This window comes from Oenanthe melanoleuca, chromosome 9 (assembly GCF_029582105.1).
Source record: "Oenanthe melanoleuca isolate GR-GAL-2019-014 chromosome 9, OMel1.0, whole genome shotgun sequence".
NCBI classification, from domain to species: domain Eukaryota; kingdom Metazoa; phylum Chordata; class Aves; order Passeriformes; family Muscicapidae; genus Oenanthe; species Oenanthe melanoleuca.
Genome location: NC_079343.1, coordinates 6,226,299 through 6,250,257, shown reverse-complemented (window position 1 = coordinate 6,250,257; position 23,959 = coordinate 6,226,299). Strand labels below are relative to the sequence as shown.

Sequence of the window (23,959 nt, the reverse complement as noted above, 5' to 3'; positions counted from 1 at the left end):
AAGGGCTAGTGCATTGACTTGTATTGGAAAAAGTAAATAATATATTTCAGCTAAATCACAGTACAACAGCTCGTTGCCAGGCATATTTTTATCCACAAATCCTAAACAACAGCCTAAATGAAAACCCATCTCACCATCCTGGTGTGGATGCACACTGAACATGTGCATCTGTAGAGCACTCACAACAAATATTTTGTCCCAGCTTAATTCAATTAGATTCTTATTTAAAGGGGGGATGGAGGAGTCTTGTGTTTTGTGGAGGGTCACATCAATGCACAGGAGCCCAAGGGAAAACTGAACAGCACTGTAAGCTTGACCTTCCTCAGCTGCTGAGCTTTGTGCAGTTCACCCAAGAAGTACTGACTAGAAAATATATTTTTTACCTTTCTCACTACAACAAATTGATCAAATCTTTTAAGTCATCTGCAAAGCATTTAAAAGATACAATATCGCTTTAAGCCAGCAAAAGATGCTGGTTCAACCCCTTCCTTCTCCAAAGAAAGAACAGAATCCACACTCAGATCTTCCTTGGTTGTAACAGAAACCCTGCACTACCTGTGGAATTGTCACAAAATGGGGGCTGAGGTCAGCCCCCAGCTGGGGAGATCAATAAACAAAAATCAAATCAATAAACATCCTAATCTCTCTTAGCGTTGTGATGTGACCCTCCACTACATAAGGGGAGTGAGTCTATTCATCATATGCCTTTCAGAATCATTCCATGCAGGAGAGAAGAGACTGCCAAGATTTCAGGCAACCTTATATGAGGAGTCACAAAGAGACATTGGAAACAAAAATAAATTCCTTGTAGATCATAGCTGAGTTTTTCCAGGTTGTCTGGAGGATTGGGTCACGTATCCAGACGAACATGTGTCTTTTGATAGCATTAATGCAAAGGAAGCAGAATTCAACCTGTTTTAAGAGCTCGTTTCACAGGCATCTATTTATTCACACATATGGTGGCCTGGAAGTCACAGACATGATTCCCAACTATAGGGCAGCTACAGTCCTGCTAATTTCACCAATACCAGGGCAATGAGTGCCAGGTGAGGATATACCACAAGAAAGGGTATGGGGTTTGTTTTTATGTGTCAATGCAGCTCTCTTACGCCACTTACTTCTGCTGATATGTAAATAGGGCTAAGCAGAATTACTCCTGCAGCAGAGACAATTTGTGGGTGTGGAGATTATGAAACTGATAAATGAAGCAGCCCAATGGCTCTTGCTCAAAAGAGGACCCTCATGCAGCCTTCACAGAAAGTGCCCCATCACACAGACCATACAAGGCTGCTGTCATAATGCTTGTAAAGAGGTTTAAGCTGAGGACAAATAAGATCAGTATAAGAAAAATGAAAGAAGGGTGGTTAGGTGAACAGGAGAAGGGAGGAGCACTCCTAGGATCAAAAGCAGGAATCCTCCTTGCCAGACCCCTAATTTAGTGTGTGTGGATGGAGAAAGACCGTCTTACTCCATTTTTACCCTTAGGCTTCCTCTCCTTGGCATCCTGACTTTCAAGTTATGTGGTCCCAGTTATTGCCACATTCTAGGTCCTCCCTAAAAGCTGGGTTGAGTTCAGAATTGCTCAGCCATTATTCAGGCTGTCCATGTGGAGGGTAAATAAAACATCAGCCTCAATTTAAACAAGTCTCCAAATACTTGTCATCTTCCTGTCCTCTCAACCAACCAGAGGAGGTAACAGTGTGACAAGGTGGGCATTTGCTCCTTCCTCTCCTGCTATATGTTTTTTATGCACCGGTGATGATGTGCATATTGGGAGTGTCTGAAGTGCTAAATAGGGCTGCTGTGCTAGGCCTGGTGCCACATGCACCATGAGAGAAGCTTGGCATAGGAAAGGACATTTCACAGGCAGGGTCCTCCTAGAGGGGTCCCAAAACTGCAGCTGGTCCTTGAGTGTCACCTCTAGAAGTGTTAGTCCTGCAGCTATTCATGGATAAACTCCCAACAGAAGATTCCCTGGAGGAATGGTACCAGTTCAGGTGTAGGGAACGCTAAGCAGGCTCTTTTGGATTCAGGCATTCCCCTCCAGGTGAGTAAAAGAGCCCATTTCTTGTAAATAAACTGACAGATCAAATGATTTAAGCACAGAGGAAGGAGGAGGAAAAGGGCTTTTCTTCTTGCCTTTTATGGGGCAGTGTGACCAGAGCAGGGGACAGCTGTGCAGGGGGGAGGAGCATTTCCCAGCCTTTCACTCTCTAAATGCTGCTGCTCTAAGTTTCAGAAAATGAGGCAAAGCACTCTTAAAAGGCTCTCCAAATACACCTCCCCTACTTGTCTATATTTATACAAACCCTGTTTTTCTAAAGCAGCTCTTCAACAAAATCATTATTTAATTCTATGATATTATAATAATAAATGCTTTTGCTGGATCTTGATTGATCTGCCCAATAAATACTAGAATTTTGTAGAATATGACATTTCTTTTTCAGAGCAAATTTCATGGTTTTTTGTTTTTCATATGTATATACAGTTGACACCTTCTCCTTTTCAATATAATTCTCTTTTGTGGACAGAATTTGCAGTCAGCCTTTCAATTCCCCACTCTCCCATTCTTTGCCCCCAGACTCTCTGTTTTTTAAACAGAAGAAACTGAAGAGCTCAAACTTCCCAGTCAATAGCACAACTGAAACTGATACATCTCTGAGGAAGTTTTCAGCTTCAGCAAATGTGCCCATTTTGTTGAAATGACATTCAGAGGGAAAGATTTATTCACCACCTCTCCACAAACTAACTGCAAACCAGCATAAGCTGAAAGCTTATCAGATTGTTTGATAGCAGTCTGTTTCCCAGACTATAATTAATGCCAGCCCTTTGCACCTCTGATCCAGCTGCTCTTGGCTGGCAAGGCTGGGTGCTTCTCAGTCAGCCTTGCCAGTTCTTTAATCAAGCTGTTCATATTAGTTACCTCAGAATGGATTTAAGAATATAACCTTTGGCTCCCGGTTCAGAAAATCATGGTCATTATATTGTTTCTATTTCCTGATCCCATGTCTCTCAAGTCACAAAAGGCTTTCAAAGCTGGCTGCATAAACATTTACAATGGAAAAACTTATGCAAATACATATTGGTAGGCATTTTTGCAGCACCTTCCTTTTCTATAATCCCCGCCATTACTCGGTGAAAATATTTTGTGTACATACTGGTTACAAGTCAAATCAATGGGGCAATACTAAAATCACTCAGTGGAAGCAACAGTCTGTTCTAGTAAATTGTTCCCTGACTGACCACTTGGGCCCTCAGCCTCTGTTACAGGATTTTCTCTCCTCCCTGCTGATACTACTGGCTGTTCATCTGCAGCTGCCCTTCTTTCACTGCTTCCTCCAGAAAGATAAAAATCTTCCCTAACAGGCAGGCATGGAGGCTGTCTGCACCCTGGGAAGATGCCCACTCCCCAGCCACCGCTCCCTGGCAGTCCAACACACCTCCGCCCACGGGGCAGTTACCGAGCCCCACGCTGCTCCACAGCAGTGCTTTCACCAGAATCTGACCTCAGAGACAAGCAGTTAGCCCAGAATTATAAACAGCAGCACCACCTTCACCACTACAAAAAATGTACTTTCAAACAGAAAATGAGAAACCTCCTTGTAATGTAATGTAAAGATGAAATGAGGTTCATTGATCTGCTGCAAAATGGCAGCAAAGAGGATCTGATAGGGTCCCACAAGGGCTCTCTTGATCTCTCCTAAGCAAGGAGCAACTGTCTTATCTCTCTGAGGCAAAGTCAGATGTCTCAGATTTTACCTATTGACTTCAGCCTCCTCTCACTCCTGCTCTCCTGCCTCCAGGAAAAAAACCTACCCCTTACAAACCCAGGGCAGGAGGCCTAGCTCTTTGGTCCCTGACCTAACCCAGAATGAGGGCATTAGGGCTGCCAACACTTCTCTCTCTATTTCCCACATGAAATGTTTACCCCACGAGCCACATTAATGATGCAGGTGGAATCACTGCTGTGCTAGGTATACTATGCACAGCTCCAGGAACTATTTCAAGGCTTTTGCTGAATGCAACGCAGTACAAGCAGGGAGCTCAAACATACACTGAACCAGAGCAAGAAAAGTACTTGGGAGGTCCCAGGCTCGGGACTGGGGTCACTAAAGATAAATACTTGACCCAAGTTGTTAAGACATTCCAGAAGTTCAAGAGGTTAGTTTCTCTCAGAGCACAACAGCAGTGCCTTTGACCGTTCTCTCCTTTTGAATCAGGGGAAGAGCAGCGTGAGCAGTACAGCAGTACATAACTATGGGTTTATTCAGCCTGGCTCCTGACCCTTCCCCACCCCATGGCCCAGTCTGGTGACACCAGCCGTGCTCTGAGAGTGCTGCACATTCCCAGTGAGTACAGCACCTGTCTGCCTCTGTGCTGGGGAGGAGGCAGGGTGACCCCTGCCCAGCAGGGACAGCGGTGTGGGCTGAGGGCGCGGTGAACGCTGTACTTACAGCACGCAGAGTGCATATGCTGAAGCAATTGACTCACTGGCCCGCACAAGGAAGCTGCCGTCCTTGCCTACTTTGGAGAGCAGGTCTTCAGCTCTGGAGCGAGTGATGTTGCCGTGGTACCAGCACTGATCCATTGCTGGAGCTGGAGAAAACCTGAATGCCAACACAGGAGCTGCCAGAGCCGCCTGTGTGTCTGTGTGTAACGATCAGGCAGCTTCAGCTCACCAGCTTCCTGTTTCAATTGCACAGAGAGGGAAAGGAAACTCAGCTACGGACAACTTCCTCAACTCACACAGCTCAGAGAGTCAGTGTGACATATCCCTGCAGCCCCCATTCTCCCTCTTCATGCTGCTGCTGAAGCGACTAGCAAGCCCATGTTCCCTGCCTTTCCCTCCTGCTTTGAGTCCAAAAGTCCCAGCCGGTGATCTCTTCTGCTCCCTCACAGATTCTGTCCCCCAGGCTTTGGTGGCCTGCCATCCAATTTACGATCTCCTGCCAGATCCTCTGAGTTTTCATCTTTTTCCTGTCTGTCTATCCTACCCACTACTGGTCTCCATGGCTAACAAACAGACCTCTGATCAGAAACACACTGTGCATTACGATACATAGCACTGACTACCCCGTTCCTGCCTTGACTAGTCCTCATATCTTACTAGGTGTGAGGAGGGGACTTCAAAGAACTGAAAAAAATAAAATTACTATTGCATGTCTCCATGCATAGAAGCAGACTGAAAGACTGATTTGTGCTGGGGATTTTTGACCAAAGCTCCCTGTCAGCTACTGTGAGATGAATCAAAGATCTTTCCTACTCTAAATCCCCAAAGGTGGGATAGAGCAAAGCTGTGTCTGGCAACCTGCGTCAGAGAGGGGAGAACTTGAGCTTTCACTTCCCTTTTCTTTGTCTGTTCATCTGTCCCTCAGCTATGCTGTGTGGCATGCTGAGTGCTGCATCTCCAAGTCATATTTGCAGTAATGCCAGGACATTCCAACAGGGGCACTGCCTGCATGACAATTTTGGTTGTCTATCCTGTACCTTCAACCACTCTGCCCTCTGCACATCCACATTTGAGCTATACCTGAAAGCAGCAGCTGAGCTGGGACTTAAACTCCAGAGGCAGAGGAAAGTTGCAAACCCTGCTAGCCCTATGCAACCGTTGGTTCCCAGAGCCAGGAGAAGTGCTGGAACCGTAGTACCTGGACCATGCATGAAGTGCTATGCTGTACGCTGCGTGGACAGCAAGGCAGGAGAGAACAGACTGCCCCTGCACAAAGGGAGGCTAGAACATGTGTGTGTGGAGAGGGAGAGTGAACCAGAACAACCCAGCACCCATCTCTGTAAGCCTTCTTGTTGCTTTCAGTTATACAGAGGCTTGGTCTGCAGTGTCCAGCTTAACCTCTGCACTGAGATGAAATTGTGGGCAGCAGCAGCCCAAAGCTCTGTGGCCAGAACAGGGCCCTGCTAGATGAGCAGAACTGCACTGTGCAGGGCTTCCTGTCCATGCTGAGCAAGCACTGTCTGCACAACAAAATTAGCTCAGCTGAACCTGGCCTTCAGCTCCGCCAACATCCACACCAGCCTTTAGCAAACAAACTCCTACAGATTCAGGTTCCTAAATGGAGTCAGGCCCTGAATGCCATGCAGTGGCTCTGCCAGCGTACAGTTGCTGTAAGCTACAGAGTGGTTGCAAACTCTATTCTTCCAATCAAAATGAGAATCTGCCTATGGCAAAAGCACCATGCAGCTGTTCTGACAGCCCTGCCTGGCCACAGTACACTGCTAACCTCACCTGCACCAAGTCCTTGTGATTTCTGGTACCTTCAGTAGCTTCTCTGAAGCACAGCTGCAGCAAGAAGCAGATCAGCTCTGAATGTCAACCACTGCTTGACCTCACAGTGCTCTCCGTGCAACAGACATGTGTCTGGATGCAGGGTAGACAGAGCTGCTCACAACATGAGTCTTGATAGAATGAAACTCTTTGGAGAGCTTCTCCTGCTCTTCTGCAAACTAACATCAGGTGACATGTACAAGCCCTCATTAGACATTTGAGACATTATTAGCTGCATACTTAGCTCCTATCCACCCCACCACCAACATAAATTTTTAGCAAGCTGCTGCTATTTCCTTCAAATCCCATGTCCAGGCACATACTATTCCTTGACTTGGAGGCAAAAACAAGAGGAAGTGATCCAAGTGCAGATGATGATTGTGGCAATTGAATGTGCAGGCTGGTTTCTGTGAGTATTTCTTGGTCCTCAAAGAAAGCACAGTACAGCTCCAGCTGCTGAAAAGGTGAATCCCAATCCTCTAATATAAACAGCTCTGTGATCCCTAATGGTTTGTTAGCTTGGAATAATATCTTATCTCCAAGACACTACAATAGACACTTTATCTAAACTGGTTTTGCTATAGATGTTCAGATAGTACTGTACCAGATGGTTGACCATGCATTAGCCTCTCCAGAACCAGTAAATAAATACTGTTTGTGGCATCATTCAAGATGTACAGTGGTCAGCCAACTTCCTCCACTTATATTCAACCCATGCACTGCATCAGCATGAGAACTGCCAGGCTTGGCCAGATAAAAACTTAAGTATGCTTTTCCACGTCATGAAACTAAAGTACTCCATAGTATCTGATGAGAACGTTAAGTCTATAGGACAGCAGTTAGATTGCTGAAGTCTAAATATACCATTCCCTAATTAGGCATCAGTGACAGACTGTTGGCCACAAAGGTTATTTAGACTCTGGCCTACATCTAAAGAGCATATGAGTAATACCCAAAAAGTGCTGGCTACCTGAGCTACTCTGCTACTCTAGCCCAACATGTTACTGACCTGCTGCTTGGGAAAGGCTTGACAAGTTACAGGTGTATCTGTGAAGGTCACAAGATCCCTTCCCTCCCTTGGTATCTGCAGCATCCAGGTGCCCTGAAACCAGTCTCTGTAGTGAGGAAGGTCAGGGCCTCTATTCCCACTACCCATGAAAGCTGTCAGAAGTAAAAGGCAAAGGTAGGAGCACTGTGCAAACAGAGACTCACAGACCTGAGCAGTGACACTGCAAAGAATCCTATGGGACTTGCTAGTGTTCACCAAAGGGGATTTGTTCTAAGAGACCTCTGAAAAGCAGGTGTTCTTCTTCACCAAGAGGGCAAACAAACATATTTTCCTTGCAGTCATTGGACATGTGCACACATGCAGGATACAACATACAAGAAACAAGCACAGACTGGTTCATATGAAGAATTTTGTCCAGAGGCATAGGAACACTTTCCTAGCTCCATCTGCTCTGATGTGTCTGACCTGGTAGCCATTTGTTTCTGGTCAGTCCCTTATCTATTCATTGTATAATGCCTCCTTTCAAAACACACTGTATAGTAGTAGAATAGTATCTCTCTTACCAAAACTAGAGCTGTTTCCTTCAGAAAACTGCTGAAAAACTGTCTAGGTTGGAAAGCCTTCCAGCTTCAATGTTTTGTGGTACTCTGGCCTTGGTCAGTTCTTCCTCTGACACTGGTGCATTTTGCTGAAAGTGGGGCAATGTTATTTGTTTGACATAGTGCCTCATATGTCAATAATACTCTGTAATAACAAGACATGGGGTTGTCAAAAATAAGAGTAGTTGCTATGTGAATCATAGCTTGGCACTTGTGTTAGAAAGACCCGCAAGCACTTCCCCTCCTGACTCTAAATTGGGAGCTCCCTCTGCAGACCTGTCCTGATCCTGCAATTCCCATATAGGCAAAATGCCATTTTTGCCATTTGCTCTGTCCCCCAACATGGAAGGGTCCTGGTGTCCTCAATGACTCCTACTGTCACTGCCCAGGGAGAGAGAGTGCAGCCAGAGCACTCAAGGTTTTCTTACACATGGGAAATTGCACCTTCTTAATGCAATGTAAGCAAAAGGGTGGGTTAGCAAGGAAACACAGCATGGGAATTAAGGAGAAGGTTAAATTAGACAGAAGCTCCAGGGGTGCCTGGGAACTCAGTAAGGCAGCTCCAAATGCACTGAAGAATTTGGCATGGAATATCCCAAGAGCAAGGCATTGCACAGCCTTGCTGAAATAAGGAGACAGAAAGCCCTGGAAATTACAGGTGCCCACATTCCTATGCTGGCTGCAAGAAGCAGTGCTCCTTACCAGTGCTAACGCAGTTTCCTGAAGAAGATTACAGCATATATAGGGTAGTAAGCCCAGTGCCCTCTCTAGAAGTTTGTCCACAACTTACTAAATAACCACTTGGCATAACCCTGCTGCCATCTGTTCCCTTGCAGTCCCTGTGCTGTCAGCACACATGTCCCTGATGAAGTCTATCAGAGACCTCAAGGTGAGTAGCCCTATACAAAGGTCACACTTGTTTTGGGCATGTGATGTGTAAAAAGGCACCCAAAGAGAAAGGCAAAAAGGGAGAACAGGCAATAGAAAACCAAAACGTGTTAAGTTGTGGTATGTTTAATGGACTTGGAAATCTACAGACACAACAAGCCACCACCAAACTATGTGTGCAGCAGGAGTAAAAAAACCCCTTTTGCTGAGGGATGAGAAATGACAATAAAAAGCATCAGCAAAGATGGTTTTCGGAGGGATGCTGATGGAAAGGCTGGAGACTCAGTGTTCTGTGGGAAAGGCTTGCTTCAAGGTGAACATGACAAAAATAATCTCTTCACATTGTTTGTGGGTTCCATATTCAAAGAGGCAGGAGAACAAAGGTGAGCCATCGGGCCCAACACCCATATACTGCAGATCCGAATAAGCACACAGGCCCTTGAAGAGTATGCTGGGTTTTGTCCAGTGTGCTGGATTTAAAGGGCTTTTGTTGAGGTAAATTCCTAAATCTTTTCGACCCCTTGGGTCTGTAGGATGAGCATAGAGTAACCAGCTATCCTGACATGTGGCATCTGGGGGAGGTGGAAAGGCAGTAACACTTCCATGGCATCCAGAGGGAGGTTCTACTAGCATTTCAACCCGCTGGCCTCCCTTGAAGTCCAGCCCGTGGTTGTAGCTGACAGCCTGGATCCTGGCTCCTCTGTTGCTCCTTGCATTGCAGTAAAGGACCTTTCTGCCACAGGTATGCACCTCTGCTACCTGGCACTCCACTGCGCTCTCCTCCCCCACGAAGTTCCCCTTCTCCCATGTTGTCCCATGGTCAGAGCTGATGAAGCAGAAGGCATGAGGAGTGGGGTGTTTCTTGGGGTCCAAGATACGATAGGCATAGGCAGGAATCACAAGGCTCCGGGCCTCGTTGAGCAATTGTAAACCATGACCCGGCCCCACTGCAAATGTGGCCCAGTTCTTGTACTCATTCCTAATGGTCCTGTCAGTGACATCCTGGGCAGTGCTCCAGGTGCGTCCTTGGTCCATGCTAGTGACATAGCAGAGACGTACCAGGTTGGTCTTTGTCCTCAGCTGATGCTGCTCAGAGATCTTTCCTGGGACAGCTATGAAGAACAAAATGAGTTTCCCCGAGACCTCATCATATACCGGGCAGGGGTTCATAGATCGGTGGCCTTCCAGCTGTGCACTGACAAGAGTCTCCATCCTTTTCCACTGCCAGGGCCCATGGGAAAGGAGACAAGAATGGAACACATTGTTACAAAGAGATCCACGTTATAGTGCAAGGATATCTGGATAAAAGCTACAGAAGAGCGTGGGAAGAACAGAAACAGGATAATGGATAGAGCAAGAAATGGGAAGACAGTCTGGCATCACGAAGGCATGTGAAAATTGTTTAGATGGCACAAAGCAGGTACACTTCACCAAGAACTTGGGTTATGTCCTTTCCAATTACTACTCCCTGAGGAACTGATAACTCCATATCTCAATGCAGCTGGTGGCTGATGACACCCTTAAAAAGCTACAGCAGCCAAATTTTCAGAAATCCTCACAAATATATATATTTGGCACACAGACATGCCCGGTGGCCAAAGTGTGCTAGTACAGACACTGTGCTGAGTCACTGTTTTTTAGGAAGCCACAGAGAAAACCAAGCCCTTTCCAAGCATCCTGGATGATGACAAACCCCTTTTCATTTGGGCTCCTGTTCCTCCACTTGGATGTGAATGTATGTGAATGGGCAACCCATCCTACACTGAGGCACCCTTCCTAGGGCTGATTGCGTGACTCTGGTGTGGAGATTTGGACCCTGAGCTGTCTGACTCAGAAAATAGGTCACAGAGCTGGTGTAACTACCCAGCAAGCCCTGTTTTCTTCAAATGAATAGCACATAACACAATCATGTTTCTAACACTAGCATTGCAATTAGAAAACTATGACTACACAGTGTTATTGGCTTGGTAAGCAAAGCAGTAGTTTCCAGTAAGATTATATCAATTAGCTTTTCTGCCCTGATTTGCTGATTAGCCTTTTTGTTCATATCTTATCTTTTTCTATCCAACTAATATTAACTTTTATTGAAAATCTAATATTTCCTTTTTAAGAAACTCTAGCATGTGAACACAAATTACTAAGTTTATGACCAACTGAACTCCACCAACTGAATTACAGGCAGTAACACAAGATGTTACCTGAATGCTATGACACTGCAGGTGGGCTCAAAGGCTGCTTCTGCTAGGCAGACTCCAGCTCTTAAAAGCCTATAATCTAAGACAACCAACAAAGGTTTGGAATAGAAAAATATAATTACTTTTTTTTTCCCCAAGACATTAATGCCTTTGCATATGCAAAAAATTATTATAAATAGAGTTTCCACCACCCCCAGCTACCCGGCATCATAACTGTTAATAATAACTGGTAGGTTTAATAAGGTAGCCAATTCACTGGCACCAGCAAACCATACACTTTTTTTCATGGGGAGACTAGCTATTCCCAATGGTTTTTTAAACCAGAAATTAGTCCTAAAATGATGAGCCAAAAAACAAAAAAAAAAAGAATAGTCACTGATCGCTAATTTACTCCTCCCCATTATTGTGGCATTTCTTCCTCTTCCTTGAGGCATTTCTGCCTCTCCACCACATTTTTCCTGCTACAACAGACTTTTGTCCTATCTCTGTATCTGCATCCCCAACTCTGCTGTAGCTGGGTTTTTTGGAAGAGCAGGAGCTTCCTTGCTCTCCTCCAAGCAGCTACCAAGAGTCCGGATAGCCCAGAACTTCAGTGGCTACTTGCAGCTACTCAGTAGCGACGGATGAAAGCTTGAGACAGTGTTGCAAAAGTTCCGGAGACAGTTTATGATCTTCGAAGGGAATTGCAAGCAACCGTCTAATTATATTAAACAATACAAGGGTATTTATAGGTTTCTGGAGGATTGACTTTTCATCCAATAAAATTCACACCTTTCAAAGTAACCAATTATCTCTAAATTCTAAGTACAAAAAGAACCAATTATTGTAACACTTTAAGAACCAATAGAAATCCTAAAAGATAACGGGAGCTGAGGTAGGGAAGAGGGCCCCTGTCCTTAGGAATGTCTTTGTTCTAAGGGATATAGTTCCAGGGGCCCGGTTTGGGGAAATCTGAATTTCCTACACTCTGCAATGATGGGTCAAAGCCACCCCTAGAATATCTACTTCATTTTAGTTCCCCCAACAGCCCATAGGGTTGAATCCCAGCAGTTATAACAAGACGTGCATTATTAATAGGCAGATTTGTCTCCTGTACCTAGGGAGGAGAAGCTGCCCTGTCCCTACAGCAAGAGGGCAAATACATTCAACTCATTGGGGGCAGGTGGGCAGAACAGGGGGCAGCGTCGCCCCCTGCCTCCCTGCACTGGTACCTGAACATGCTGCATGGCTGGGTCATACACGCCTCTGTGCATGGCTATCAGCTTGGCGTGTTCATCCACCAGGTCCTCTCGCTCCTCAGCAAAGGCCAGGATCATGCTGAAGCGCGGCAGGTAGAGCAGGGCTGGGATTCGATAGCTCCAGCTTCCGTTCCGGAATAATGTTTCTTGCTCCAAGACAGGGAACGCAGCCATTGTGCTAGAGGGAAAAGAACAAAGCACACTGCATTTTAACCCAGTGAAATGTAATGGGGCAGATTCCACTGCTTTTTGCTCTCTCTGCTCAGTAGGACCTGTCCTGCATTGAAACATACTTTCTGCTACTTTCAGCTTTGTCTTTTCCTAATGCTTTTCCAAAGAGAACCTATGCATAGCATAGTAGCTGGAACTCATGCCAAACTTACTCCAGGAACAGCTTGGTTGGTCTGACTGGAGTGTTGCAAGGTAAGTTACCAAATACAGTTAATGAAAAAACTGTGCTTTGTTCTGTCTTTTTAATTAAATGCACAGGCTGGGGTTGTTGTTGGTGGTGGTTTTTTTTTTGTTTACTCTGTAATTCAGAAGACCATTGATAATAAGACATTATAGTACTTTCCCTCAAAAGACTATTGATTTCTCTGTCGATGTTATATCCAAAACTTGGCACAGAACTTCTACTTTGCCAAATATGAGCTTAAAATCCCATATAAATGACACACTGAGGTGTTCCCAGGCCCCAGGTGTGCTCCAGTTTGAGGATGGAAAGCACTGAGCACAAATAAGGAATGCAAAAGAACACCCCTCCTTCTGAAAGATCAAAGAACATTCTGAATGGTGTCGCATCACTTGGGGTGGAACTTCAGACCAGGCAGAAACCCTGTTCTCTTTACAATGATTTAAAAGCAATGTTATGAAGGAAAGCAAACATGAGGGACAATTTAAGGAAACTGCTTCTGTGTAACTGGTCTGTGCTATGCCCCTACATATCCTATCTTCCCCTCCTTAGACTTACTTGGCCCTTTGTCCTCTTGCACCAGTGAGCCAACTTACCCCAGTGAAAAAGAGAGTAACCAGGGAATTATGTCTCAGTAGATGGGGAAAAAAATAAGAAAGAAAAAAAAAAAAAAAGGAGAAAAAATAAAATTCTCACATGACGCACTAGAAACTGAAGGCTTGGATATTCCCTGCTTAGCAGAGAAGGCGGGGAAGAAAAAAAAAATTAAAAAATCAAGCCTTAGATCTCTGACGCATTGAGTGGGTAGGATGGCAGGAAGATGACAATACACTATGAGTAAGAAATTCAAATGCCTCCTACCTCGCTGAGGCAAGACTTGCTGCCCTCTTTGTTGAGGATTCTCCTATTTACCTAAATTTTAAAAAGTGCTGTAGCAGCTATGGGACACAGATGAGCTCCTGATGTTCTTGAAGGCTGCCTTGATAATTCTGGACCAGATATGGAGGCACCTTCAGAGTGCTTGGACCTACCTGGAGAATAGTTTGCAGTCTTCCATCTTTAAGAAGATTATATTAGCCAGCCTAACTAACATAGACTTGGTCAATTATTTTTTTTTTCAGTGTTTATTTCTGAGTTAGTAAAACACAGATAAACTGAGTTTATGCTCCAGACAAGTCTGAAGCACAAGACTAGCTAGCTCACAGGACCCTACACTCCACTCTATCCAGATCCATAGCTAGGCATCTAGTGTTCAACTATTCCTTGCTTTCACCTTCCAGATGCTATAAAATCAGTGATATTTTTGAACTCACTGCACTGCTCAGAAGGGTCTGAACTGCACTGCTCTAGCTCAAGCAAGCTGTAGTCCACAGCAAGCCACAGCTCCACTGCCACTCTGTTCCAAAGGCACTGGAGAGGGAAATCTCCCAGGAGCAGCTGCTCCCTCCTCACTGTCACAGAAGATACAGCAGTGTGAGGAAAGGCAGCAGCACCGCTACTATACAGAGTGTTACCGGTTCACAGCTATCCATGCAATAACATGAAGGAAATTGGAAGACCTTCCTAGAACAAATAACTGTGTTGTTCGCTACTTACCAGCATGGATCTGGCTATTTATGGCTCCTGAAACAGAAACTCACCAGTGTGCTTCCAGACTATTTAAAGGGAGATTATTTAAAGGGAGATTAGTCAGCCTGTCTAGTGCAGCATAGGTTCCCTAGTGTTCCTTCTCATGTTGCCATCCTGATATTGCAGTCCTGCTTCAATGCAGGGCAACAGGGAAGGAAAAGAAAGGAAAAAAAAAAATAAAGGAGAAGAAGAAAGGGAGAGAGAGAGATCTAGGCTGGCCTGTGAAGCCCTTGATGGAAAGCCAAGAGACTGGTGCCACCGGAGGCCATGCTGCAGCCTGCTGCACACAAGTCCCTCCCGTGTGAGCCTGTCACCTGCACACAGCTCTGCCCACACTCTCAGCCCCTCTGTGACATGCTCACTGTGTGTGTCACAACATCTTCCACTTATAGCCAAATGGGGATTGAGGAAATAGCTGAACTGGGAATAGCTCCATAGAAACAAGCCTGAGGTTCCTGGACACAGCAACTATAATCAAGGAAAGTACTAGAATCAAGTGACATTTCTATCTATGCAGAGACTAAATAGAGATATGTGTGAGTGTGTGTGTGCATATACGCTTGTACATACACTCCCTACACACAGTGTGGGTATTATGGCTATCTGCATAGCATAGCATAGATGCTATGTATCCATCTGCAAAGAAACTTTTCTATCCTTTTTTAAACACACAAAGTCAGTATTCAGCTTTTTCTATGTTCTCTCTTATGGATTCTCATGCAGAGATTGAGTCATAACAATTTGAGTTTCACACAGGAACAAAAAAATGTAGGATCTTTAAATAAGCTTTAAGTTCATAATATATATATTAAAAGAAAGAAAATAGTGCTGCTTTAATCACTTGTCCAGCCAAATGAAAGGAATTGATTTTTCTTTTGACCCCAACCTGTATTCAAAGGCATACCCACTAATTAGGCCCTTTTGAATAAAAAATAAATGAATAATAAATTGGCAAATATTGACTGGACAGCCATATGAAGTGTTCCAATGCTCATACTCCAGAACTGTGGGAATTCAAATCACACATGCTAGTTCTTCCAATGCTACATTGCCAGGGGATACATGTGTCCACGATGCTACTCCATTCCTAAACCCTACTGAAATAGCACTGGCTGGCCTGCAAGGAAGAAAACAGTGCTGCAGCCAGCATACCCCAAGGACATGGACAACACAAAGTTCACAGCAATATCTTTTGAAATACTAAGAGCTATATTGGAATAAAAAGAGATAAGCTTCTGGGAATACAAAGGCCTGAAACAGAAGCAAGAGCCTGGAGAACTGTACACATGAAGACAAAAATTGCTCACATCTGTATCAACTCAACAACCTTGGAGAGAAAAGTTAGCTATACTTTTGTGAACCATAGGAGTAAGAAAGGGGAACCAGATGTAGCAATTTTTTTCCTAAGAGAAAAGGACATAGCTGGTACCCTCTTTCTGGAGGTGCTAGTGAGGAGAAGGGAAATTTATCATGTAGCCATTAAGCCAATATCCCCTACTGTGTTTGGTATTTACTGGAGTCTTTAATTTATTTTCCAGGCTTTTCCTTGCAAAATGTCTTATTCAGAGAGGCTGATGTTTACCTGCAATTCCTCTCCAAAGCACGAAGGAAGCTGCTGCACTGAGATCCAGTACCTCACCTCTGGGCAGGACTGGGTAGACAGGGAAAGATGAGCACATTGGAAGCGCTAAGAGAAGGGGGAGTTAACTGGAGGAAGCCATTACTCATCATTTGCAAGTTACCCAGCTGTAATGATTTCCAAAGCAGAGACTGTTTCCAGCACACCAGAAGACTCAAAAGAAATAACAGTTGTCAACAAGTGAATCTATGGTGGATTTAATGCCTGGAAAGAGCCCAAGTGGCAGTAAGGAAAAGGTGCTGGCAGACATCAGAAGAGGGTACTTGTTCCTTCCACTTCTGCCCTTCAAGGCAGCTCACATGAACTTGGAGGAGGATGAGCCATTGCATGTTTATTTGCTTTAATCCTCTCCAAGAAAAGTGAGTAAAAAGCATAACATTTCCACTGGCCTCAGCTTCTGTAAAAACCTGTTCTGAACATGATCAGAAACAAGCTGAAATGACAGCATATCTTTAAAACAAACCAACAGAAATGAAGTAATATGCTGAATTTAATCCCTTGGTCCCCATCAGAGAGCTCTACACTCTCTGTAGCAGGTAGCTTGTTCTTGAATGATTTCAGATAGGTCCCAAGAGAACTGGTCAACCCATTAAGGGAGAATCTGGGGGGAAAAAACAGCCAAAAAGCCCAGAGAGAGTCAAGTGCAAAACTCAACTAAAATTCTGCTTTCAAGGCAAGCAAAAGTACCCAAGACTGGTCATTCTTTACTCAGCATCAGACCTGGACTTACAGTGTTTTCCAAATGTATAAAGTCAACCAAGCATTATGCCAAAACACACTCCTTGTCTCACTTAAAGGGAAATAAGATATTTCCATTGGGATATTGCATAGAGGGGTCCCAGAAGTAGTCACGTTCCAGTTGTATAGGGCTAGAAAACAGTAGACCCAGTTTTCTTCTAGAATAATTGCTACACAGTGCACTCCTGCACGGAAGTTTTCCTCCTTCCTAAGCAGCATGACTGTGCCTGTTTCTGCCAAAGGCCAGCATCAGAGCGCTCCATCTCCAGCCTGCTTATGCCTTAGACCAGACCTTACACTAAATCTAGGCTATGGAATTTCTTAAAAAGCCAGGCAACACACATTTATTTAACCCTAACCCTCAGTGTAAAGTCAGAAAGGTGTTATCAGCAGAAACTGTCAAACAATAAACCTTGAACAAACTAAAACATTCAGAATTCAAAACAAAACTGGAATTACTTTAATCCAGCAGCCAATTGAGCTAAACTTTTTAACCACACTGGAAACAGAAAGTTTCTTTTGTAGTAAAAACTTTATATACCACATTTACAAGGGGATTTTCCATTTCCCCAACACATGTTTTCCTAAACAATCAAGGCCTCGTCTCAAACTGTTGTGGCTCAGCTTGGCAGTAGCTCCTGTGCCTTAAAGTGAAGGTTTTCTTAGCAGGGGAGAAGAATTACTTGAAGCAGCAGTATTTTTCTTAAAATATATTTGGTAGAGGAATACAAAAACTGCATTCCTACTTGAACCTACAAAATGTTGTGTTTACCTTTTTAGTTCCTAGCAAGATCCACAGTTACGAAAAGAGAAAAAGAAAAAGAATAAAAATAAATACCTTTTTTACTCTGTGTCTTCTGGAAGTCACGTCAAAAGGGAAAAAACAGAACCAAAAACCACTCCTATTGGATTAGACAAAAGGGAGGCTCACCACACTCTTACCAACTAATCTCCAGCCTGCAAAATTATTTATGTTGGCAGCAATGCCAGCTGCCTTGGATCCCCAGGAAAAGCTATCAGCTGGCATATAAACACAAGCTTACATTTAAATAGCAAACCTGTTTTGCATATAAGGGGTGGTTCCTTGTGAGCCAGACAAACAATAGGGAAAGACTTTTACATTATTATAGTAATTAAGCAGCATATTTCTACCTGCATGGGTTGGCACACTGTAGCAGAGCTCTTGGTCTTATACAGTTCAGCATGCTGTCTTGTTTCTTGGTCCTCTACTCCACTGGTGCTAAGGAAGGCAAAGTTCCTCTGGTTGCAGCGTGTGGACTCCCAGTGCTTTCTCTGAGTACTGAGCTCTGGGAAAGTTTGCCTAAAGAACCAACAAAATTGTTATAAAGACAGGTGGTGGTGCTGTGATAATCTAACATTCTGGCTCCACACACTTCCAATCCATCAACATGTTCTTTCTGGATAAGAAATGGGTTAACACAGGCAGGAATGCAGGAATGACATGCTGATGAATTCAGGTGCAGCTCCCAGAGACTCTGTGGAAGTGTTCTGAGGCCAAACTATCCTAGAAGCTGCAGGCAAGGAGCTACTGGGGGGGTGGGGGGGTGGGCAATGAGGGAAACAGGGAGAAGAGTACAAGCGTAAGATCACACATAAGGAAGAAAGAGAGGGCAGCATTCCTTCTCCTAGCTGTGCCCTGGCTGGCTGAGAGGCAGCACCTGCAGCTGCTGCAGGTACCCAAGCACATTTCACAACTACATTGTGCTACTGCTGTGAGAGGTGACAGCAAGATCCCATTTCCTATCCCATTTCTTTCTTGCATCCCCTCTTCTCTACTGAGTTTCCATTGCTGACATTAACACTTCTTGTCTTTGAAGTGATCTGAAAGAATAACAATCCTACGAACAGATCTTGCTAGTCATGGAAAAAGAGTAAGAAAAGTCTCTTCATTTGATGGCAGTTGTGATGATATGTGCAAGCCAAATAGGAAGCTGCAAAGGTGTGGATTTATAACCAATCAGCTGACCAACTAAATTAAGGTAATGCTTCTGTATTATTCTGTTTCTCTTGAGCAACCCTGTATCCTTTCCTGTGCCAGCAGGAATGCTCATCTTACCTTGGCAAGTCATCAGAGGATATCAGACTGGCAGAAAATTAATCCAGGAAAAAAAAAAGTTAACAGTTTCTGCCGGGTCATTTTCCTGTACCACGTCAGCAAGAGTCCATCAAGCAGCAGAATCTGCAGTTGGAGCAGGAGCATGAAGCTGCTGACAGGAGGAGCAAACTCACCACCCAGACTAGCAGTTATTGCTAGTGCCTAATTAGCTGCATTGTAAAACCACACCTCGTGTTTACGAACCTTGCCTAACAGGGCAAGTAAAATACGGCCGTAATTGGGGCACACAAGAGAAGACCAAAGGCATTTGAATCTCACTGCATTATCTGGAATCAAACAACAGTGTGTGGAAAAGTCTCTCCGGAGACAATGTCATTGGTATCCACCAGATACCAACTTTTAACAGTGGCTCCTGGAGAAAATCCAGAGTCAATTAATGCAGAAGCAATTAATGGAGGAAGAAAGACATTAAAGAGGCTGCAAGGGTGCCATCTGCCTGAAAGCTAGACATGAATGATTACTTTATGGATTTCTTCACCTTTATTCTTGTCTCTGGCTAGCAGCAGTGTTAGGTGATTTTCTGAGTCACACACTTGGCTTCTGCAGACAGACAACTCATAAATACTCATTTGGTTAATAGAAATCACCTTTCCCAGCTGCAGCTTAAAACTGGTTGTTCATCTCTTCTGAGTGGAAGTTCGAAGTGTGGCTTGGTGTTGTGGCAATGGTTCCTTGGGCTATGGTGGCAGCATACATATGACAGAGTAGCTTTGCCTCTGGCCACCTTCTTTATCATCTCTTTCTCTCTAAGTAAGATTCTATACATTCCCCTGCAGCCAGCTGGGGTGCCCCACTGTTATAAATACATATTATAATATTGACTTTTTGCATATACTAAAATGGATGTTATATGTATAAGGTTAAAGTAACTTTGCTATGAAAGATATAGCTTTTATTTCTATTAACCAAACTTAGACATAGTAGTGAAATAGCTGATATAGTTATGCTTGTGGCAATTTAACTGCCTGCTTGGTTGGGATAACATCCAATAAATGCATGATGAAGACCTCTGCTACTATCAGCACCTACTGTCTGTAACAAGTATGGACCAAAGCCCAAGCTGGAGGTGATAATGAGAACGGACTAAAGCTACAGCCAAAAATGCACATGCTCTAAAAAGGCGGACCTGATGAAGAGCCATGCTAAACGGTTCTTGGAACATGTAAACTAGTTTGGGGGAAAGTGTAAATATGCATAATTGTTTATGAATATGCAACAGGCTGATACAATAGAAAAGGTTTGTAAAGGGGTGTCTCCGAGTCTCCTATTGTCTTTTATTAAACTTTTAAATTTTATCAGGCAGTAAACCTTGTTTTTCACACCCACCTTTGACCCACTCCCCAGGACCAGTCAGTATCAGACATGACTGTGCAGAAGCTAACAGTCTAGAAAGGCTAAATCTACTCCTAAAATGAAGGATGTGCTGCTTAGCCCTGTTGTGAGGTTAAAATGAGTGAATCCCTGTGCAGGATAGTCCCACAATCAACATGTGGGCACCCCACACTGCTTCCGTGCAGCCACCAACACCACTGCCAGCATCCAGGCTCTAGGACTGTTCTTCAGCCTCCAGCCCACAGCACAGACCTCTATTTGCAAAACTCCTCCCTTCTCATAAAAGAAAAAGTGCTTTTCCCAAACAACGTGTTGTGCTCTGAAACTATTTTACAAAACTGTTCTTTATTACCTATCAAAAATGGATGTCCCACTGTAGACATGCGCAGCCTCATCCTCCCTCTTTCCTTTCAGTGTAAATCAAAATCAGCGTCACCACTGAAGTTTAAAACAGGTTAAGGTCTGAGGAGGATCAAAATCTTCACTTCTATTGTTCCACACTTACTTCATTGCCCTTATATCTGATTGTTGTAATGAAAATGTTTTTAAAAAGGTTGAAAAATGCAAATGAGATGTGTGGGTGCATGAATAAGAGGATGTAAAAATAATGCAGAAGATAATATAATGACAGAATCCTGAACAATGGAGCATTTGAATTTGGAGGACCATGTTCAGTTTTGGGTGCCACCTCTTAGGAAGGATACGGTGATAGTTGCAAATGGAGGCTGAGGAAAAGAATTCAGAAGCTAATGCTCATGAGTGTATGTGAAAAGAAATTAGCAGGAAAACAAGAAATGGCACATCTAGTGAGTGACATGCAGTCCATTAAAAATTGTCAATGTATAGTTCCCTTGCAAAATGCTCAAAGCTCATTCCATTGATTCCCAACATCATTAGAAAGGCAAGGCTGGCTTGGGTAATTCCGTTTTTCCTATGCTGTACAGTGCTGTTGTCAGGCAGCTGTAGTTCAAATCAAGAGGTCTGTGGGGTCAGATCATGTGAAGAAGCAATTACACAGCAGTGCAAATTTTAAGTTAGAACATTATGTGCTGCTTTCCAGGCATTGGAGAACATTGTATAATTGGTGCAGAAGATAAATCCTATAGACCTGGGCAAAGATAAGCAAGAAAAAGCCAAAGTGATAATAATTATGGATATAACAAGCAAATGCTAATGGCAGAGCTCTTTGGGGAACAGGGTTCACTGGATGAGAAAACATCCACTGTTTTTCTTTTAATGATAATTCTAGTTAGGGAAAAGAGCTTCTGAGCACATTTGAGACCAGCACCTCACTATCCTTATCAACTGTAGGTGCAACAGGCATGAGGAGCAGGTACTCCTTGGGTTTGTACTCTTTCACACTCCACTGACTCCACTTACATTACTTTTGATTTCCATCAGGAGGAGTAATCACAGAATCCTGCTGCTGATGCCTCTCTCACAGTAAATACAATTTATTTCCTCACCTTGTGGAAAAAATTGGACAAAATAAAAAAAAAAATATTCCCTTAACTCAAAGGGCAACAGCATTACCCCATAGCAGACCTGTAAGCCTTCTGGCACTCCATGATGAGTAATGAGTGTGTCACAGGGAAGCTTCCTCACCCTGTGAGAGACAACACCCAATAAACAGCCTGCCTATTGTACACATTGCACCATTTCTCCATTTACTTTGCCCATTTGAAACAAAAAAAGAAAATACACTTTATTTTTGTTAACAAAATGAATGGCACAATCTATGGGAAGCAAAGGAAGAGAGGTGGTGAGGTTTGAATACAAAAAGAGGATTGTAGAAGCAGGATTTATTTAGCCCTCAGAAAAAAATAACCCACTGAGAAGGAGTCACTGCAGCAATCTGATGACTAGAAAATGCAATAAAACTGTAGTTCCTTGCTTCAGGTACTCTGCAGTGCTTGGACACTCAGATAAGCAAGTCTGAAGCACAAGGCTGTAGCTAGATTCACCCTGGGAAGCTCTTGCAACAGAGAGGAGTTCTCCAAATTCCCTCATTCCTGAGTCCTGCCAGCTCTCAGACCAGGAGTGCACAGACCTGATGGTGGCCTTGATTAATCATTACAGGATTAATTGGTGGCAGCCCTCTATGCCCAGGCCAGGCCTTCAGCTGGTATAAAGGGACATTGACACTGGTGACCATGAATCTATGATGTCTGAGCACAGATTAACCCAAGCTTACCTCAATGAGCGTCTTCCATGGAGTAGGCTGGGCATACAGCTGCATTTTAAAAAGAGCAATGTTGTGACCAATTAAAATATTTTGAAATTAACAAGACACTTAGCAAGTTCAGTAAACTTCAAAAAGAAAATAAGAAACAAAGAAAATATTAGCATCAAATTCAGTAGGCTATGTGATGCTTTTCCTAACAGTTAATCCAAATGCAGTCTTAAAAATACAAAGTGAGTTATCTGAGGATGAGGGGAAAATTCTCTCCTAGGTATAGCACTGATCTAAGCAATCGCTATTATTTGTCTTCCTTTGAAGCACTGGGCCTAAGTTGCCCCCAGAAGAAGGACATTCAAAGCAAGCAAATAGCCTAGTAATAAGAAATTATTTCAAGAAGGAAAATTATCACAGGCATTTGAACTGATCCAAAAAGTCTTAAAATAAAACCAGGCTGGCTCTGCTATATCCACTCCAGTGCCCAGGTATGTGACCACACATGAAATTAAGAAATGGCAATCTAAAAATAGTCATAAACATGTAGGTCTTTTCATTTCAAATGGCTGTAAATAATGTAAAACAAGAGCAGTTCCTCAGCCAGTGGGCCTTAAAAATGGAAGCAAATACTATTTACTGTTTCCACTTGAGTTTGCAGATTTGGACCGAAGTTTCGCCCAGTTGTTAAAGATTTATTCAGGAGGTTTAACAATCCCCTGTCATTACCCTTGGCACAAGCAGTGCAAAGGACATTCAGGGCATGTTTGTACTAACTTATCTGGGTAAAGAGAAAGCTGTTCCTTTAAACTGTGTTTGCTGTGACTCTGGAAACTGAGCAAACAAAATCCGAGGGACACTTTACTCTCAAGCAAAACTGACAGAAAGGTACAAGGACTGAAGGACAGCGAACTCCTATAGGACATACCTGTCTCTGGATTCACAACTGGATTGAAAATCACTAACAATTTGGTGGAGTTTAATTCAGACTTTTTGGACATATCTCATCCAAATGGCAAAGGAGAGACTGGCTCAGCCCCTGAGTGTCAGGTGAGTAAAATCCTGGGGGGATGCTGGAAGAGGAACTGCCTGAGGAACAAACCTCAGGCCACAAACAAAGGCACAAATCCAGTGCCCAAGAAAGAACTGACTTTGCTCTACAAGCAAAGTCACACTGAAGGAGTCCTGAGCAAGCCAGAGTAAGCACAGTTGTGACACTGTTTAAATACTGCCTGACAGAGAGGAGAGACACCACTGGCACAACCTGGTAGGCATAAAACCCACTACCCACAGGGAGGAAGCCTAGTCAGAGGGGAGACCCAGACTGCATAGAATGGTGTTAATGTGACCAACTGAACTGCAGACATTCCCAAAACAACCAAGTTGTGTGTCTTTTTCCACAGCAGCACAAGTTGTGATTTTTCCTGTCAAACGTTTATGTGTGATCTTGCTTTAAAAAAATATATAAATAAAGACAGGAAATATGAAAAACAGCCTGTTTTCCTCTTACCTCCAGGCTGATCCTTCCCCTGAGCCAATTTTTCCTTTCACTCTCAGGAGGCCAATTGCTGTGAATCCAGTGTAACTGTGAACTCTGTCGCAACAATTATGTCTGTTTTGAAATGCTCAAAGTAAACAAGGACTCAAATTTCATAAGAACAGACTAGCTCTTCTGATCCTAAACTATCTA

General features: G+C 43.7%; 3 protein-coding genes across 7 annotated transcripts in view; 1 reads left to right on the top strand and 2 right to left on the bottom strand.

The window, feature by feature from the left end:
- The window catches only part of INPP5D (inositol polyphosphate-5-phosphatase D), a 52,846-nt gene extending 48,170 nt beyond the window's left edge, over nucleotides 1-4,676 (bottom strand). For both annotated transcript variants that reach the window (XM_056498836.1, XM_056498835.1), the window contains exon 1: nucleotides 4,455-4,676. In XM_056498836.1, coding sequence (XP_056354811.1) covers nucleotides 4,455-4,588 — 134 coding nt within the window. In that variant the 5' untranslated portion in view covers nucleotides 4,589-4,676. The remainder of the gene's footprint in view (nucleotides 1-4,454) is intronic.
- A 4,212-nt stretch (nucleotides 4,677-8,888) lies between these two features.
- On the bottom strand, nucleotides 8,889-23,849 carry NEU2 (neuraminidase 2). 2 transcript variants are annotated; one of them, XM_056498830.1, is made up of 4 exons: nucleotides 23,780-23,849; nucleotides 17,780-17,948; nucleotides 12,183-12,387; nucleotides 8,889-9,997 (listed from the first exon to the last, which is right to left on the bottom strand). In XM_056498830.1, the coding sequence occupies exons 2-4, from the start codon at nucleotides 17,830-17,832 to the stop codon at nucleotides 9,059-9,061; spliced, it is 1,197 nt and encodes a 398-aa protein (XP_056354805.1). In that variant the 5' UTR covers nucleotides 17,833-17,948; nucleotides 23,780-23,849; the 3' UTR covers nucleotides 8,889-9,058. The 2 variants fall into 2 exon arrangements, with proteins under 2 accessions (XP_056354805.1, XP_056354806.1); XM_056498831.1 differs by lacking the exons at nucleotides 17,780-17,948; nucleotides 23,780-23,849 and adding an exon at nucleotides 17,466-17,573 and having other exon boundaries at nucleotides 8,896-9,997.
- The window catches only part of NGEF (neuronal guanine nucleotide exchange factor), a 47,969-nt gene continuing 47,041 nt past the window's right edge, over nucleotides 23,032-23,959 (top strand). For all 3 annotated transcript variants that reach the window (XM_056498826.1, XM_056498827.1, XM_056498825.1), the window contains exon 1: nucleotides 23,032-23,319. The gene's annotated coding sequence lies outside the window, so the exon portion shown is untranslated. The remainder of the gene's footprint in view (nucleotides 23,320-23,959) is intronic.

What these genes read in the sequence shown, in the direction of transcription:
- NEU2 (XM_056498830.1), bottom strand. Translation starts at nt 17,832, where the DNA reads ATGCTGAACTGTATAAGACCAAGAGCTCTGCTACAGTGTGCCAACCCA. An exon ending in CAGTGTGCCAACCCATGCAG is followed by an intron (nt 12,388 to 17,779) that starts GTAGAAATATGC and finishes TTTTCCCTCTAG; the next exon opens with CACAATGGCTGCGTTCCCTG. An exon ending in CAGCCATGCAGCATGTTCAG is followed by an intron (nt 9,998 to 12,182) that starts GTACCAGTGCAG and finishes GGGCCCTGGCAG; the next exon opens with TGGAAAAGGATGGAGACTCT.